General features: G+C 44.1%; 1 protein-coding gene across 1 annotated transcript in view; it reads left to right on the top strand.

The window, feature by feature from the left end:
• Positions 1-19,855, top strand: part of ANKRD52 (ankyrin repeat domain 52) — a gene marked incomplete in the record, with an annotated part of 2,835,210 nt that overhangs the window by 1,717,257 nt on the left and 1,098,098 nt on the right. Inside the window, 2 exon segments of the mRNA XM_044083713.1 lie at positions 15,167-15,247; positions 15,335-15,446. Of these exon segments, the coding sequence (XP_043939648.1) occupies positions 15,167-15,247; positions 15,335-15,446 (193 nt within the window).

The following is a 19,855-nucleotide window of genomic DNA, read 5'->3' as shown; positions in this document are numbered from 1 at the left end:
ACAAGCTTGGAAAGTGGATGCTCTTTCCTTCAGTTTATGCCTTTCCTCCTCTGCATCTGCTCTCCAAAGTACTACTAAAGATCAAACAAGACAAACCCAGGATAATTTTGATTGCACCAGCCTGGCCACGCCAACACTGGTACCCCCTCCTGCGCAGTGTGTTACTGCTGGCCCCATGGCACCTGGCTCAGACTCCTACCCTGTTGTCTCAGCAGGAGAACCAGATTCTGCACCCCCAGCTTCAAACACTGAACCTAGCAGCCTGGCTAATTACCTAAGCTCTCCTTTACCATCCCTCAGTAAACCAGTGATGGATGTCATTTTAGAGGCAAGGAGGTCTAGTACTAGAAAATCTTATGCTGAAGAATGGAAAGGACTCTGTACCTGGAACCAATCTCAAGGGATGAGCACAGCAGTGTCCAATTTACCTCAGATTTTACAATACTTAACTGAGATGCTTCACAAGGGCCTGTCTTTTTCCTCAATAAAAATTCACACCTCAGCCAATGTCCTTCAAGGATGCATCTGCAGTCCTTACAAATGGGTTGTCCTGTCGTCAGGCAGCCCTTCGGTCGGCCGGATTCCAAAGTCTGGGTCTGGCCTCGGCTGGTGTCGCACTTCACCCGACGTCATAGCTGCAGTTCTTCGGGTATAAAGGCATCAGCCGACGCCATTTTCCTCAGTCTTTCTTGCCGTGGCCGAAGCAGAAGCTGTTCGCAAGTGCCGGTCGGTCAGATCCAGAGATTACTACTACCGAATACTACTTGAAGACTTCTAAAATGCTAAGTACCCCGTTGGGGACTCTTTCTTGCCTCAGCCGATGTCAGAAAAAGTGAATAACTGTTTAACTTGTGGGAAACAAATACCTCATAAAGATTTCCACTCTTACTGCTTACCTTGTTTAGGCCCAGACCACGACGTAGCAGCTTGTTTAGCCTGTGCTTCTTTCAACCGACGAACGCTTAGACGTCGGTCGGAGTTTGCTGAACAGTTTTTCGGCTCAGATTTTGCGTACATAATGCCGTCGGATCCTCCGACTTCTCAAATTGTTAAGAAACGCAAAGAAAAGGACCGGCACTCGCGGTCAGCGGTTTTGGCCGAAACCACGGTTAAGCAAACCGCGAGTGTCTCTGTTTCGGCCGAAACCGAGCAAACGGTTCAATCTACAGCCGAATCCATGACTACTACCGAGGCCCCCTCTACCCTAGTTGAATCGGCCTCTGAAGTTTTACCTACTACTGTGGTTTCACAAGACTTATCGGACACCATCCCTTTGGATGTTTCTACCCCAGCACGTGGTGCTGCTAGGCCTCCTGCAGCCATGTCTATAAAGGCCTTTGCCAGGGCTAAAGCAGCCAAAACTTCTAAGTCTGTGCCTGTTAAGCCCCCCTCTCACAGGCCCAGTTCCAGTTCCCAGATGCTTACTCTGGCAGAGGATCTCATCTCTTTAATAAGGGGATCCCAATCTCACCCAGACAGGGCCTCTCAACCTCCAGAAAAGAGACCTAGAGCAGAGCCCCCTGAGCCAGTGTCCTCAGATGACTCTTCTGATGATACAGACAATACAGACCATCCAGAGGCTCCTTTTTCTACTTATGAAGATTCAGATGCTGAAGAATCGATTCCTTCTGCTTCTCCACCAGAGGAATTTTCTTTTGGGGAAACTTTACATGCCATGAGAGAGCAATTCCAATGGCAGGGCAAGATTTCTCAGATTCAAGGAAAAGGCTTAGGACCTTTTTACACTTACCGCAACATAGGCCTTTAGCTATACCTCCAGTTCTTCCCGTTGTGGGTGATGCATTCAATGATGCTTGCACTGCTCCTGATACTTTACCTCCAGCCCCTGCTAAGCCCGATAGGTTCTACAGGGTCCCGGACACTCATCACCATTTATACAAGGCTCCTTTCGCAGATCCTGAGACTATCTCCCAGGGGCCTAAGGCAGTAGCTTCGACCTCAGCTAAAACCCCTCTCCCTTCTGAAAGGGAATCCAGGTCCTTAGAGATGGGGTAAAAAGTATACACCTCTGCTACTCTCTCAGCTAGAGCATTGAACTGTCAGTTTCATATGATCCAATACCAAGAGTTTATGCTTGATCAGTTAACTAAGAAACTGTCCTCGGATGATTCTTTAGATAAGAAATATGTTCTAGAAATGGTGAATAACATTCAGCAGGTTAGTAACCATTCCTTAAAATGTGGCTATGATGCACTGGAGGCTTCATTTAGATCAGCCATGACTGGCACAGTTATAAGAAGGCATGCATGGTTGAAAGAGCAGGTCTTGCGGATCATGTTAAAGCAAAGCTATTAGATGCTCCTATGGATAAGGTCAGTTTATTTGGTTCTCCTGCCCAACAGGTACTGAAGAAAATGGAAGAGAAGGCAAAATCTGTACAAACAGTAAAAGATTTCTTACAGGTTCAGCCTCCAAGGTTTAGCAGGAACTGGCCTTCCAAAAATTGGTCCTTTCCAGACTCCTCTAAAACTCAGAGAGGCAGGAATAGGCGTTCAAGAGGCAGAAATCAATCCAGAGGAGGTGCCTACAGGGGGACGCCAGTGGCAAGGTAACAACCAACGAGGCACAGACACAACCACTACCACTGCAACAGGACAATCACAGTGACTTGGCTTTGACACCGCCTACCAGGGAACAAATAGCAGCACCCTTAGGCGGAAAGTTAGCACTATTTTCAAAAAACTGGCACTATATCACAAGAGACAAGTGGATCTTGCAAACTATAGACCAAGGCTACAGGTTTCATTTTCACACTTTACCCGGAAAAAGAGGAATGCCAAACCTACCACCAAATCAAAAGACAGAAGCTCTAAAACAAATAGCTCAATTAGCAAGGATGAGAGCTGTGGAAAGGGTACCACCTATGGAACAAGGCAAGGGATTTTACTCCAGACTCTTCCTGGTACCAAGAAAAGAAAAAAATTGGAGGCCTATTCTCGACCTGTCCGCTTTAAACACATTCATCATCGTTCCAAAATTCAAAATGCTGACCCTACAGCAACTTCTTCCCATGCTGGGCATGGAGTATTGGCTGGTAACTCTAGATCTCAAGGAGGCATACCTGCACGTCCCCATACGACCACATTGCAGAAGATACCTCAGATTTCTTGCAGGATCAGAACATTATCAATTCTCAGCATTGCCCTTTGGCTTATCTACTGCGCCCAGAGTGTTCACGTAATGCCTGGCATCAGTAATCGCTCACTGCAGGCTTCAGGGAATCCAAATTTATCCATACCTGGACGACTGCCTGATACAAGCGGACAACAAAAACAAGCTAACAGAAGACTTACAAAGAGTCATTTGCTTACTACAGGCCCTGGGATACACAGTCAATATAAAAAAGTCAAGACTGATACCATCCCAAACAATAACCTTCTTAGGTGCAGAATTGGACACAGTAAAACAGATGGCATTCCTAACTGCAGAAAAACAAGAACAACTTCCTCTCTACTTTTTGGCATTAACAAAGCAGAACAAACTAACAGCAAGGAAAGTACTGCAGGCCTTGGGCTTCATGGCATCCTGCATAATCTTGGTCCCCCATGCCAGACTGCATGTGAGAAAGCTACAGTGGTACCTAAAGAATTTATGGTCTCAACACAGGCACAGCTTAGAAACCGAAATACCACTAATTCCATGCCTGAAACAAGAGTGCCTATGGTGGGCTCAGGCATGCCAGTCAAACCCAGGTTTGCCCTTCCACAGCATTCAACCAAGCCAAACCATCACAGCGGACGCCTCAGACCTCGGTTGGGGGGCCCACATGCTGGACAGGTGCATACAAGGCTTATGGACTCCAGAGCAGCTGCACCTGCACATAAATCAAAAAGAAATGCTGGCAGTACAACTAGCAATCCAGAATTTCAGACCATTCCTCCAAGAAGGCCAGTTGATGATAAGGGCAGACTATTGAAAATCAAAGAGGAACGACCAAGGATAATTCTGATAGCTCCAGACTGGCCAAGACAACATTGGTACCCATTACTAAGGAGCATGTCTCGGGGGAGAATGTGGACACAACCCCTGATTCCCTTGATGTTAACTCAGAGCAACTACAACATCCTGCATCCAAACCTGAAAACTCTGCAACTGACTGCCTGGAACATTACATAAGAGCAACTAACCCAGATTTATCCCAAAGGGTTAAAGACATTATCCTTGAGGCCCGCAGACCCTCAACAAGAAGGAACTATGCAGGAAAATGGAAAAGGTTTCTCATTTGGAGTACCGACAGGGGCAAAGACCATTACCAGCATGGGACTTGAACTTTGTACTAGAAAAATTGACACTTCCCCCTTTTGAACCAGCAGCAACAGCAGATCTTCAACACCTATCTTGGAAAACTGCTTTCCTGCTGGCAATTACCTCAGCAAGAAGGGTTTCGGAACTACAGGCTTTAATGGCAGTACAACCCTTCCTAATCTTCCATCAAGATAGTGTCCATGAGAACTAATCCTACATTTATGCCTAAGGTGGTATCCAGAGTGTCTTTAAACCAGGCAATCCACCTACCTACCTTCTTTCCCAATCCACAGAACAGGGGGGAAAGACTGCTGCATACCTTGGATGTACATAGACAGTTACGCTACTACCTGGACAGAACCAAGGGCAATAGAAAATCTGACCAGCTTCTGGTAGCATATGCAACAGGAAGGGAAGGAAAAGCAATTTCCAAACAGACAATCTCCAAGTGGATAGGAAATTGCATTAGATTCTGTTACTCCTACCATGGAAAGCAAATTCCACAGAACATAAGGCCTCATTCTACAAGGGCTACAGCCACTACCACAGCTTTCTTACGAGGAGTGGCTACTAAGGACATTATAGAGGCTGCTACTTGGACCTCCGTGCATACATTTGCCAAGCATTATAACTTACCATTATACTCTAGATCCCGAGCAGGGTTTGCCACTGCTGTTTTGCAAGGGATCCTAACTACACCATAATTTCTTCTTCCTCCTCCCCTAGTTTGGCTATGGTATTCTACCCATTTGTAAGGACTGCAGATGCATCCTTGAAGGACATAGTACAGTTTTGTACCTACCATAAATGTAGATGTCCGAACAGGATAGCATCTGCAGTCAGGATTACCCACTCTCCTTCCCCTCTGTGGTTACTCCTAGGGTATTTGCCCACCTAATAGCTAGCTGGGGGGTATCTCTTATGGTGTATTTGTTTGTATATATGTACATACATGATTATTTTTTGTGTTTGCCTTCTACTTTTTGGAAACATTGGCATTTATCCAAAAATTTAGCTATCCAAGAGGGCAACTGGCATCTGGGGCAAGAAACACTGAGGAAAATGGCGTCGGCTGATGCCTTTATACTCTAAGAACTGCAGCTATGACGTCGGGTGAAGTGCGACACCAGCCGAGGCCAGAACCAGACTTTGGAATCCAGCTGACCGAAGGGCTGCCTGACGACAGGACAACCCATTTGTAAGGACTGCAGATGCTATCCTGTTCGGACATCTACATTTATGGTAGGTACAAAACTGTACTTTTCAGCTCATTATAACACAGAACCTCCCCTCTTCTCTCTTTCACTACTCAAGGAGTTCCTCAGAGGGGCCAAAAATTTAAAACCACCCAGGAGAGCTCCAACTCAAGCTTGGGACCTTAACTTTGTATTGGAGAAACTCACCCTTCCTCCTTTCGAGCCAGCTGCTACTGCAGATTTAAAATTCCTTTGTTGGAAAACAGCTTCCCTTTCAGCCATCACTTCAGCAAGAAGGGTATCTGAATTACAGGCCCTTATGGCAGTGGAGCCTTTCATCATCTTTCATGAGGACAGGGTGTCCCTCAGGACCAATCCCTCTTTCATGCCAAAGGTTGTATCCAGTGTGGCCTTTAATCAGACCATTCATTTGCCTACCTTCTTTCCTAATCCACAGAACAAAGGGGAACTGATACTGCACTCCTTAGATGTGCACAGACAGCTTAGATTCTGCTTGGACAGGTCTAAACCTCAAAGGAAATCTGAACAACTGCTGGTGGCATTTGCTGCAGGGACAGAGGGGAAGGCTATTTCAAAGCGAACCATCTCCAAATGGATAGACCATTGCATTCACTTCTGCTATAAGCACCATGGAAAACCTATCCCACAGGGGATCAGATCCCACTCAACCGGGGCTGTATCTACCTCTACCTCTACAGCCTTTCTCAGAGGTGTACCTACCATGGACATCCTAGAAGCTGCTACCTGGAGTTCTGTACATACTTTCACCAAGCATTACCATTTGCCAATTTTCTCTAAATCTAGAGCTGGCTTTACCACTGCAGTTTTGCAGGGCCTTATAGCTGGTCCTAATGCTATCTAAATTCCTCCTCCCATCCTTAGCTTTGGGAATCTACCCAAATGTAATGACTGCAACAGTGAAACACAAAGAACATAGTACAGTTGTGTACACTTACTGTAAATGTAGATGTTGGAGTGTATTCACTGTTGCAGTCCTGGTTACCCTCCCTCCAGCCCCCTGACTTCATTTGGCTATACCTCTTCTCTCCTTTTCAATGCTTAAAAGCTTTTTGGTGTATTTGCTTTTTTTTTGAGGTATAACCTTGTATATTTATAGATTTAATTGCTTCCCATTAGGGGGGCACCTGACATCTGGGACAAGAAAAACTGATGTAATGGCGTCGGCTGCATGTTTTATAACCCTGACCACCTGACGTCATGGAAGAAGAAACGGCAACCGACATAGGACCCAAGACTTTGTTAATCAGGCCGACTGAGTGCTACTGCAAGCAGATAACCCAAATGTAATGACTGCAACAGTGAGTACACTCGAACATCTACATTTATGATAAGTGTACAGAACTGTACTTTCGCAAGTGCCAGTCGGCCGACTCCTGAAAATTTCGTTTTCGAGTTTCAGAACCGAAGTCTTCAAAAAAGCTAAGTACCCCGTTGGGGATCCTTTTTCTTTCTCTTAACCAATGTCAGTAAAAGTTAACAGTTGTATTACCTGTGGAAAGCAAGTACTTCATGAAGGTTTTCATTTGCACTGCACTCCTTGCTTAGGCAAAGACCACGATGTCCCTTGCTGTCGGTTTTGTGCCTTATTTAACCCCCGGACTATTCATCGTTGGTTTCTTTTTTGCAGCAAATTATTTCGGTACTCTGTTTAACTATCCAGAAATGGCTTTGGTAAGCTGTCCGACTACCGACATTCCGAAAAAACGTAAAGATAAAGACAGAGACAGACCGCATAGGTCCAAAGCTGCCGATGACGCTTCCGTTAAGCTAGTTGCCAGTACTCAGTGAGGCACTTTCGCAGCCCCTGATACCCGCTACTTCAGATTCACAGGCCTCTACTGAGACCCATTCAGAGTCCGGTATGCTGCGAGATGCTTCTTTGACTGTGGAACCTGCGGATGTCTCTACCATGGTTGGGACCGGAGCCATTGTGCAGGGACCGGCTTCTGAGGGTGTATTCAGGCCTATTGACTTGCATTTCAAACCGATGCCATCTCTTTCAAGGCCTAAAACGTGACCCACACCTAGAAAACCGACGTCCAAACCGCATTGTCAGGCCCATATGCCTAAACAAATTATAAGAATGGATGACAACCTTATTACTTTAATTAGGGGAAGCCAGCCTTCTCCCTCTAAGAGACCTAGAACTGATTTTCCTTCTGATCAGGATTCTGATATTTCTGTTTCTTCTGATTACCAGGATTTGCCCTTATCTACCTATGAGAATTCTGATGCAGAGGATTCCATTCCCTCTGCTTCCCCTCCAGAAGATTTTTCCTTTGGTGAAACCTTGCACACTCTTAGGGAGCATTTCCATTGGGAAAGCCAGGATTACTCTGACTCCAAAAAGAAGTTTAGGGAATTATTTCTCCTCCCTCAGCACAGGCCTTTAGCTATCCCTCCTGTCCTGAACATTGTAGATGATGCCTTCCTGGAATCCAGCCTGGCCCCTGACACTTTACCTCCAGCTCCCAGGAAGCAGGACAGGTGTTAGAGTACCTGACTCTAACAAGTTCCTCTTCAAGAATCCTACTGCGGACCCGAGACCATTTCCCAAGGACCTAAAGGCATTAAGGCTACTACTGCCAAAAACCCTACCCCCTCTGATAGAGATTCCAGGGCCTTGGATAGATGGGGTAAGAAGGTATATGCTTCTGCTACTTTGGCCATTAGGGCCTTAAACTGCCAGTTTCATATGTTAATGTATCAGCAGCATATTATGGGACTACTTAAACAGAAAATTATGTTGATTCCTGACTATGCTGAAAATAAAGAATTACAGGTTTTCATGCATTCTGCTGAACAAGTTGGTAAGCATACTTTTCAATGTGGTTTTGATTCTGTAGAAGCATCTTGCAGGACTGCTGTCACGGGGTCTGTACTTGGAAGGCATGCTTGGCTTAAGGAGCAAAATTTGCCAGATCATGTTAAAGCTAAATTACTGGATGCCCCTTAACCAAGACTGCCTGTTTGGCAACAAAGCAGAAGTACTTAAAAATATGGAGGAAAAAGCTAAATATATGCAAACTGTTAAAGATTTCCTGCAAGTACAGCCTCCCAGATTTAGCAGACATTGGCCTTCTAAGAATTGGTCCTTTTCTGTCTCTTCCAGGCCTTCTCAGTCAAAACCCAGGAACAGCAGACCACCTAGGCCACAGTCTCAAGGTACTCACAGGCCTAAGCAGTGGGGGGCTCCCACTGCCAAAGCTGGAAGTAGTAAGACACCCCTTATGGAAAAGGGTCACAATGACTTAACCTTAAACCTTCCAAGCCCTGCTTAACTTCCTGCTCCCTTAGGGGGAAAAATTGCCCTTCATGCAAAAAACTGGGAACTTATTACCCAGAACAATTGGGTTTTAAATCTAGTTTTCCAAGGATACAGATTCCACTTCCACAGCTTACCAACGCCAAACAGTTGGCCAGACCTACCCCCTAATCAGTGGGCAGAGGCTCAACAGCAAGTTCTCTCTCTTCTAAGTATCAGGACTATTCAACCTATCCCAGCAGAAGAAAGGGGACAAGGTTTTTACTCGAGACTTTTCCTGGTACCCAGAAAAGACAGCTCCTGGCGTCCTATCCCGGGTCGCTCTATTCTAAACACCTTTTTGGTAATCCCAAAATTTAAAATGCTAACACTTCAACAACTGCTTCCTCTGCGAGGCAAAGATGCTTGGTTGGCAACCTTAGACTTAAAGGAAGCTTATCTGCTCATTCCAATAAGGGAATCTTGCAGGAAATACCTACGCTTCAGGGCAGGCTCCATGCACTTCCCTTTGGCTTATCTACTGCGCCCAGGATATTCACAGTGTCTAGCTTCAGTCATTGCATTTTGCAGACAATGAAATATTCAAATATACCCATGTCAGAGAAGCAAGTTTATTTGACAGCCTACTTCAAACTACTGGCCACAAAGACCCAGCTATCTGCAAGGAAAATCCTGCAAGCGCTGGGGTTCATGGCCTCTTGCATTCTACTAATTCCATATGCAAGACTGCATATGCGGAAACTACAATGGTATCTAAAAAGCCTATGGTGTCAACATTCTCAGGACCTGGGATCAATGATTCCCATCATTCCTTGTATAAAGACAGAGTTCCTTTGGTGAGCAGAGGCCTGCTACCAATACAAGTGGCTCCCATTCACTCTAACCCTTGCTGCCCAAACCCTGACAGCAGACTCATCAGATTATGGATGGGTGGGGGTGGGGGGGCTCATTTGGCAGGGCAGTGCATTCGGGGCAAATGGAACCAGAGTCAAACGCAACTGCATATCAATCAAAAAGAAATGTTACCTGTACAGAATTCCCTGACTGCCTTCAAGGGCCACATTCTTCCAGGACAATTATTGGTAAAGACAGACAACACCACTGTGATGTCGTACATAAACAAGCAGGGGGAACCCACTTGTACCCTCTCTGCAGACTAGCCATGGCTCTGTGGAACACAGCCTTGAGCTACCAAGTGCACCTACAAGCTCAGTTCCTGCCAGGAAATCTAAATTCACTGTCAGATGACCTAAGCAGAAATCTCATGGACCCACACAAGTGGAAACTGGAACCAAAGATATTCAATCTTTTGAGACACAATGGGGGAATCCAGAAATAGACCTATTTGCCTCTCCTCAGAACTACCAATTGGACAAATTCTGCACAAGGACTTCCCACAGTCAAGCTTGGAAAGTGGATGCCCTGTCTTTTACCTGGGAAAGCCTCTCAGTTTATGCCTTTCCCCCTCTGCCTCTCCTCTCGAAAGTTCTACTAAAGATCAAAAAGGACAAACCACGGACAGTACTGATTGCACCAGACTGGCAACGCCAGCACTGGTACCCCATCTTGCACAGTATGTCACTGCTGGAACCTTGGTACCTGCCTCAGACCCCTTCCCTGCTGTCCCAGCAGGAGGGCCAAATTCTGCACCGTAAGCTTCATACCCTAAACCTTGCAGCCTGGCTAATTCCTTGAGCACTCCTATAGCATCCCTTAGTAAGCAGGTGCTAGATGTCATTCTGGAGGCAAGGAGGCCTAGTACTAGAAAATCCTGTGCTGAAAAGTGGAAAAGATACTGTTCTGGGAACCAGACTTGGGGGGGATGGGCCAACTTTGCCCAGCTTACCTCATATTCTTCAGTACTTAACAGAGATGCTCCACAAGGGCCTCTCCTTCTCGTCGATTAAAACTTTGCATTGCCAAAGCTCACTCTCCCTCCCTTTGAGCCAGCTTCAACTGCAGAATTGAAATTCCTTTCTCGGAAAACAGCCTTCCTTCTAGCCATCACTTCAGTTAGAAGAGTGTTTGAATTACTGGCCCTTATGGCAGTGGAGCCCCTTCATCATCTTCCATGCAGACATGGTGTCCCTCAGGACCAACCCTTCCTTTATGCCAAGGTGGTGTCTGATGTGGCCCTTAATCAGTCCATTCATTTACCTACTTTTTTATCAAATCCACAAAACAAAGGAGAACGAATACTGCACTCTTTGGATGTGCACAGACAACTTGGATTTTATTTGGACAGGACTAAGCCTTTCAGAAAATCTGAACGGCTGCTAGTTGGCTTTGCTGCAGGAGCAAAGGAGAAGGCCATTTCAAAGCAAACCATTTCTAAGTGGATAGGCCATTGCATTCATTTCTGCTATAAGCATCATGGAAAACCTACCCCACAGGGGATAAGATCACATTCCGCCAGGGCTGCATCTACCTCTACAGCCTTTCTCAGAGGTGTTCCTACCAGGGACATCCTAGAAGCTGCTACTTGGAGCTCTGTACATACCTTCACCAAGAATTACCACATGTCTATTTTTTCTAAATCCAGAGCTGGTTTTGCAGGGCTTAATTGCTGGTCCTAATACTCTAAATGCCTTTTCCCTTCTTTAGCTTTGGGATTCAACCCAAATGTAATGACTGCAACAGAGAAACACAAAGAACATAGTACAGTTATGTACACTTACCATAAATGTAGATGTTCGAGTGTATTCACTGTTGCAGTCCTGCTTACCCTCCCTCCAGCCCCCTGACTTCTCTTGGCTTTACCTTTCTTCTTCTTTAGTGTTTTTTCAGCTTTCTGGTGTATTTGCTTTTTGTTGGAGGTGTAATCTAACATATAATTGCTTTCCATTATGGGGGCACCTGACATCTGAGGCAAAAAAACTGATGTAATGGCGTCTGCTGCATGTTTTATACCCCTGACAACATGACGTCATGGAAGAAGAGACAGCATCCGACGCAGGAATCCAAGACTCTGGTATTCAGGCCGGCTGAGGGCTACCTGCAGGCAGAGAACCCAAATGTAATGACTGCAACAGTGAATACACTCTAACATCTACATTTATGGTAAGTGTACACAACTGTACTTTACCTTCCCACCAGCCCCCCGACTTCTCTTGGCTCTACCTTTCCTTCTTGTTTGGTGTATTTAAATTTTCTGGTGTATTTGCTTTTTGATGGAGGTATACCATTATATATAATTGCTTCCCATTGTGGGGGCACCTGACATCTGGGGTAAGAAAAACTGATGTAATGGCATCGGCTGCATGTTTTATACCCCTCACGTCATGGAAGAAGAGAGAGCATCTGACGCAGGAATCCAAGACTCTGGAATTCAAGCCGGCTGAGGGCTACCTGCAGGCAGATTACCCAAATGTGATGACTGCAACAGTAAATACACTCTAACATCTACATTTATGGTAAGTGTACACAACTGTACTTTCCATGGTCCATATACTATTTGCCATGCATCTGTCTACCCCCCCCCCCCCAATGCTTCCAACATTGCAGTGGGTTGGAGTGTCTTCTCCCCCAGTGAGCAAGCTTGTATCTGCTACTATCCACCCTTGCTTACTCTTCTAGCGTCCAGATTACTACCCGATCATAGGATGATCTCAGTATCTCATGATCTCAGGTCTCAGTCAAGATTTTGTCCTCTGCTCTGTAGATTTGGCTGGCACCCATATGTTGCTTTCAATTATAATGCTTCTTTGCCATTTTTTTTCTGCATTTTATTTTGATTACTTTCTAACTATAGTATTTATTGTGCCATTTTTGTGAATTAACTTTAGTTAAAAATCATTTCATGTTGAAATTTAAATTTTAAAAACAGAACACAATGATTTTTCAGTGACATTGGTTGGTAAATGCTGTAAGCTGTTATATTCCTTGCTAACTTTTTTGGGTTGAGATTATCCCTTTGATGTTAAAGGCTACTAAAACAGGAACTACCCTTCGTTTCATTTGTTTTTCTACCAGTACAGGTAGCACATACTTGCATCTGCTTCCCAACAAACATTTTATATGTTAATGTTGCAGCCAACTGACGTAGCTGTTTTATCTGTTGTATCCCTGTGCTGATGGGTTTTGCATGGGAAATCTTATCAAATTCCATTCAGTATGATGTGGTTACTACTCACTTTATCATATGCGGATTTACATTTTCTCTCGGTCTCTTTTTTATGACAGTGATGTTAAATTTGATTCATTGCGATGTTAAAATCTCTTTTGGATGTGTGCACATTTTTAACCTTTTCTTATGTTAATGCATATTAATTTTTATTTATTTATTAGTATTTGTTGACAACAATGCTCTGGGGTTGCCACGGCGGTGCATCGGTTAGCGTTGCCACCTCACACCAAGAGGTTCTCCAGTTCGATCCTCGGCTGGGGTGCCTTCTGTGTGGAGTCTGCATGTCCTCCCTGTGGTCTCGTGGGTTTCCTACGGGTGCTCCAGTTTCCTCCCACATCCCAAAGACATGCTGTAGGTGGATTGGATACCCTAAATTGGCCCAAGGCATGAGTGCATGCATGTGTGTGCTTCCGTTGTAGGTTGGGCGCCGGGCTGGCAACTCAACACTGTAACACTCCACTGCCAATCATGAGCGGACAGGTGATCCACTGTGGCAACCCCTAACCAGGAAAAGCCGAAAGAAGAAGAAAAAGTTGACAAGCATGCCCTGATTGGGTACAAATTCCATGTAGTTACATAAAATGTTGCTTGCTTAATTAGTAGTTTCTAAGTGATTACATTGAAATTAAATGTAGAGAGCATAAAAACGTTCTTGACATTACACTGAAGTTAGGTTTTACAGAACCTATTATAAAGGCACTTTTGTATAGTGTATACAGTACTGAAATTAACAGAGCATGTTACTTGGAATCAACGAGTGTATGTAGAGCTAAACCAAAAACAAATTATCCATGCTTGTCAGTTTGTTGTAAGAGGCAAAAAAATTGATCACTTTAAAATGAAAATAAAAATCTGATTAAGTGCTTTTATCTTACAGCACTTTTCATGAAGACTTCATTAGAACTTCTTGTTACAATGTACTATTTCATATTTTAAGGGAATGGGTCACATAACATAAAATCAACTAAAACTAGGTGAATGCCCTTCAAAGATTTTTTTAAATTGGGATCCAAAGAAGTGGGCGACAAGCAACCAAAACAAAACCCATCAACAGGCTCATTTAAATGATAAGGAAGGTTGTTGTTTTGCTGTTCTGGTAATTTAAATGTATTTTAGGTAGTGAATAGCTTTTAATATCTGTAAACGGAAAAATTGAAAAAGAAAATGAAGACCGGGGCCTCATTAAGCTTTGATAGAAGAGACCACAATCATGTGTAATCTCCAAAAGGCATGCAAATATATTTCTAACATCAAAAATGATATACACGAAAGAATTATGAATGTTTCCAAGCTGATATATATATATATATATATATATATATATATATATAAAATGCGGTAGCCTGAAATTAACACATGATTACAGGGCCAAATGATAAGTGATTTGTTAAAACATAGTGATGTTTGTTTACCACAAAAAAGTTTGTAAACCATTTTTGTAAAATTCAGTCTGGTAGGCTATGCATCTTTATTCATAAAACTGGACACATTTTAGGGAAACAGAGGATTGGTCAGTAAAAAAGTTGAGCAACACACAAAATGTTCAAGAGTTGGACACATGGCAGTCAGTTGCAGTGAACACTCCCATACTGTGTTTGAGGATAGGGTCTAACATCGATATCAGATGTCTTCATTCTGAGCAGGTGAAAGGCCACTTGGGTGGAACTGGTTTGTTCCACAGTATACCATGCCTCCTGTGTAACAGTGTTTATAGAAGCAACGTGGTCATAGAAAGATGAGCTGTAAGAAATGGATCATTTAATAGACCAAGCCTTTTTCTGTCAGCAAATTTGTGTGTGAGTGAGTGAGTGAGTGAGTGAGTGTGTGAGTGAGTGAGTGAGTGTGAGTGAGTGAGTGTGAGTGAGTGAGTGTGAGTGAGTGAGTGTGAGTGAGTGTGAGTGAGTGAGTGTGAGTGTGAGTGAGTGAGTGAGTGAGTGAGTGAGTGAGTGAGTGAGTGAGTGAGTGAGTGAGTGAGTGAGTGAGTGAGTGAGTGAGTGAGTGAGTGAGTGCGTGTGAGAGTGAGGTGAGTGTGTGTGAGTGAGTGTGAGTGCGTGAGTGTGAGTGAGTGAGTGAGTGTGAGTGTGTGTGAGTGAGTGAGTGTGAGAGTGAGTGAGTGTGTGAGTGTGTGTGAGTGTGTGTGAGTGTGTGTGTGTGTGTGTGTGTGTGTGTGTGTGTGTGTGTGTGTGTGTGTGAGTGTGTGAGTGAGTGAGTGAGTGTGTGAGTGTGCACACATGCAAGGTACTGGGCTGATTGTCATTTTTTTTGTTTTAGTAGGGTTGACACGCTTGTCTGTCATGGACATGAGGGTGATGATGAGCTCCTGAAGGACTCTCGACAGAAAGAAGCATTCTTGTAAGTACAGTGTTTCAGCATCTCCACAGAAGGAACTTGTCTTTTCCATGGGTTTGCTAATTTGATGTTTTTCTTTTCCATTTGCAGTTGTTTAGAATTTTTACTGGATAATGGTGCTGATCCTTCCCTTCGTGACAAGATGGGATACAGTGCAGTTCACTATGCAGCTGCCTATGGCAACAGACAAAACCTTGAACTGGTAAGGAGAGACATCTTTAGTCCAGTTTAAGAATGCAATTAAATGTGAAAACATGACCACACCAGTGTTGTGGCAATCCACAGTATTTTATTTTGTTTAATAAAAGGTGTGTATATATTTTTCCTTGTTTAGTAATTTTTTACTAATTCTTTTTGAGCATTGGAGCACTTCACTTTGATGTTTTTTGGTGTAAGAAAGGCAGAGTTGCCATTTTGTAATGCTTATTTTTTTTTATATTTGTAATCGAGTGGACTTACGGAGATTAAGCCTGTGGTACAGTAGAGTATAATAAAACATCTAAACTGTAACATGCAGAAGCAGAAATGGCTATGTGAAAATTGTAAGCAGACTTTAGTGCAAAAAAAAAAAAAAATTCTTTTAAGCAGACTTTAGTGCTATGACTTAAATTTACTTGCTTGCCTGCCTCTAGGATGCAATTATAAGTATAGTATTACAGAACAATTTGTCTGCAGAGCGCAGGTATATACACATCAGTTTAAGGCATTTCAGTATGCAGTTTGTTCTATAACATCATAGTGAATGTTTCAGACAGTTTTTGACTTGTTCTAGTTTTTGCGGTATTATCAATGACCTTGCTGAACACCAGTCTATTAAAATATACCCACTTCTGCAGCATCTATAAAGTCACAGTGCTTTTAATATGGTGGGGAGGGGAAGTTCTATGGAAATATGTAACAGTGGAACTTGGAAAATTTCTTTTTCATCAGGGTGCATTTTTGAAACTTGACTGTTGGACATTTAGAGCCACGTTGGTACAATTTGGTAGCACCTAATATTAAAACCGATTCAGTTTGTCCTCTGTACACTTGGTGGCATCAATTTACTGCTTTCTTTAATTTCTAGTATGGGATTCCTGTGGGATAGACACCTCCTGACATAGTTGAAGATTGGTCCTTATTCAGGCTGTTTAAAATATATATATTTGGGGAAGGGGCCTAATCACCTACTATGAAAGAGTATCCAGGTGGTGAAGGTTTCAGGTGGAGCTTTCAAGGCACCTGGCCCATTGAGGGTTTGCAGATGCCACTTACAAGAGAATCTCCATAAGGCATATTGGCTGCGGTTTTTTTTTTTTTTTCTAACCCGATTTGTGGAAACAGACACGAGTATTACTTTCCATTTTGCTGTTTTTAACATTGTTTAGTAAATGCAGTCATCCTTTCATATGTTGGCCATATATTTGATGATGTCCTTGTTTTCATCTGTTGCAGTATTCATAACAGGAGGGAGTTCCCCTGCATTAGGTGACCCGACATCGGCCAGCATACAAAAGACTTCATTACTGTAGGGTGCATGGTACGTCACATATAGGCGTATTTTGTCTGCCATAAAATTATTATATGCAGGTACTATCCTCAGAACTTCTCTGCTGCCAGATTCCAGTATACAGTCTGACTCTGAGTCGTTTCTGATTTTTCAAAATTCAGATAAGTGCCCCGCTGGGAAATTTTTTGACTTTTGCAACTGTCTTTGGTTAGGGTTCATGTCATCCAAGAGGGGCAAGTGCCAATGTGGACGACAAATTCCACACAAGGATGACCACTTACAGTGCTTTTTCTGCCTAGACCCAAACCATGACCATAAAAACTGCTCTGTCAGGTGTTTGCCCCAAAGACTTGAGTAGATTATCCTCCCTAGTTATCTACCTTGACAATCAGGTTTAAAGCTGCTAGCAAAAAGCGCTGTGGAGGGATCCTTGAGACCCAAAGCCGAGTCGATTTTGAAGCAGCAGGCCAAAAAGCAAATCCCTGAACCTTCTGCTGCACCTCAAGATACCAACATCTCTCTTTGAGGCAGAGGACAGCCTTGGGACATGCCCGGTTCACAACTCATATCTGCAGGCCATGGCTGATGTCCAGACCACCTTGGATCCGAGCATTAGCACATCCGTAGAGGCTGAGCAGGCATCCATTTTGCATGTCTGATGGGAACCACAGTTCATGATTATGGAAGGCCCTAAGGGGATTCCACAGATCCTTGTTAGGGAAGAGGTAGGCCCTAAGGGGATTCCACAGATCCTTGTTAGGGAAGAGGTAGAGTCCCTACCTGATCGAATGTAGGCCTGCATCCAGCCCTCCTACCCCTACATAAAGCAGACCTGCATGGGGAAAAAAGAAACAAAAAAAGAAAATGATTCTCCACCTAAAGTACCTGTTAGCGATCAGCAGCAATTCACTCGGGGCCTTTTCATTGCCCTTATGTCACTTAGACCTCCTCTAGGTTTTACAACCCTTCCACCCAGAACACTCTCTCCACTTAAAAGGCCTAGGGAAGAGGATACTTCTGAGGATGAGGCATCTTCAGGAGATGAATCCCTAGCTTACTCTTTACAGATCCTTCCCCCCAGTATTTTGCCTCCCCAGAAGAGGATTCATATGGTACAGACTCACCAATGTAAGACCTGTCCTTTTGAGAAACCCTAGCTAAGATGAGAGACCACTTTAAACTGGATAGCACTGCAATGTTTGAAGTACAAAAAAAGATACTATGAGCTATTACAGGTGAAGTCACCTAGCCCATCAGCTATCCCTCCTTTCTTGCCTACCTTTCTTGATGCTTTTACCTCAGCTTCACAGGCACCAGATTCCCAGCCACCTGCCCCCAAAAAGCCAAACCGCTTCTACAAGGTCACAGAGGACTGCAGGTTTCTCTTTAGATGTCCTTCTGCAGACCCTTCTGTAATTTATGTGGTTTCTGACAAACAATCAGAATTGCTGCTTTCCACTACCCTCTAACCATCTGATAAGGGTAGCCAGATCCTGAATACATTTGGCAAATCTATGATGCTGCAGAGGCTTCCACCTGAGCAGCTGCCTGTGGATCAGTGATAAGATTTTTTTTGGCTAAAACTTCAGCTCTTACCTGAGGACATAAAAGCCAAACTCATGGATGCTCCTCTGGACAGTTCTGCCTTGTTTGGACCTGCAACTGTTAAACTGTTCAAATCATTACAGGAAAAGGGGAAGGAACTGCAAGAATTTAAACATATTTTTGTTTCCCCAGTACCCAAGTTCCAAAGAAATTACCCTGCAACTCATGTATTTGTACTTAGATATTCCTGTCACACACAACCCAGAAAAGAGTGACAAGTGACAACAACAGCCAAGGGCCCCACCTGCAACTGCGCTACCTAAGCTGCCCTTATCAGACAAACTGTTCTCTCTCTGACTGCTTTCCCTTTTCCACCCCATCCCACTTTCCCAGCACCCTCCCCTATACCTACCAGCCTGGGAAAGTATAACCCAAGATGCCTGGGTCCTCTCAGTTGTTCAAAGAGAGTAATTCATAGTATGGGATCAACTATCCTCCTTCAGGGTCAACCCTCATCCTCCCACTGAACAAGTTGCCTCTTTTCCCAGAGGTTCTGTTCAAATTTATTGTACCAAGGGAACATCCAGAGTGTCCCCAAAAATCATATAAGCAAAGGATTTTATTCCAGGTTGTTCCTGGTGCCCAGGAAGCAAGGTCCCTAGAGACCCATCCTCAACCTGTCCCATCTCGGTACCTTCCTGAGTACCCACTTTCTGCATGCTGACCCTCCGGACTCTGTTCCCACTCATTTTGCCTCAAGCCTTCATGATTAAACTGGATATCAAACATGCATTTCTGCACATTCTTATCCATCCCAACTACAAGAAGTTTACACTTCTCTGTATCATCATGGCATTTTCCATTCTGTGCCTTGTCCTTTGGGCTTTCTACCACACTAAGGTCTTCACCAAGTGCCTTGCTCCCATGATTGCCCACTGCAGACTCCAGGGAATGCTCATCTTTCCATACCTGGGTGACCTTCTCTTTCTAGCTACTTCCACAGAGGAGTTGAAATGAAATATTGCCATTACCGTCAGTCTTCTACAGAATCTGAGGTTCACCCTAAACTTAAAAATTAGTTCTCGCACCTTCATAGGATGAAATTTTCCTGGGTTGCAGGATACAGACAGATCTTATGAGGGTCTTTCTTCCCCTACAAAAGGTACAGGACCTTATCTCACTTCCAATACATTCTACTAGTTTACCACATTACACCAGACCTCAAGGTCTTGGGCCTCATGGCATCCACCATTTCCATGCTCCCCTCAGTCAAACTCCACATGAGGAAATGGCAGTGGTCTCTAAAATATGTTTGGATGCCACACCAGCACCCCTTAGAATTCTCCATTCCCTCGTCCCCTGTCTGAAGAGGAAACTTCAGTGGTGCATACATCGTGTCACTCAACCCAGGACTACCCTTACACCCTCCTGCTCCTCGTCAAGAGATCTGCTCAGATGCCTCAGACATAGGTTGGGGAGCAACTGTAAGCCATCTGAAAGTACAAGGGATCTGGTCTCCCTCTCATTTGAAGGAACACATCAATTTAAGGGTGATATTGACCAGTGCAGACTTTTCA

The sequence above is a fragment of the Protopterus annectens genome, chromosome 9.part0 (genome assembly GCF_019279795.1).
Source record: "Protopterus annectens isolate FY-2018-M chromosome 9.part0, PAN1.0, whole genome shotgun sequence".
Taxonomy (NCBI): domain Eukaryota; kingdom Metazoa; phylum Chordata; order Ceratodontiformes; family Protopteridae; genus Protopterus; species Protopterus annectens.
Note: the sequence above shows the minus strand (reverse complement) of the source record. Positions and strands in the feature narration are given on the sequence as shown.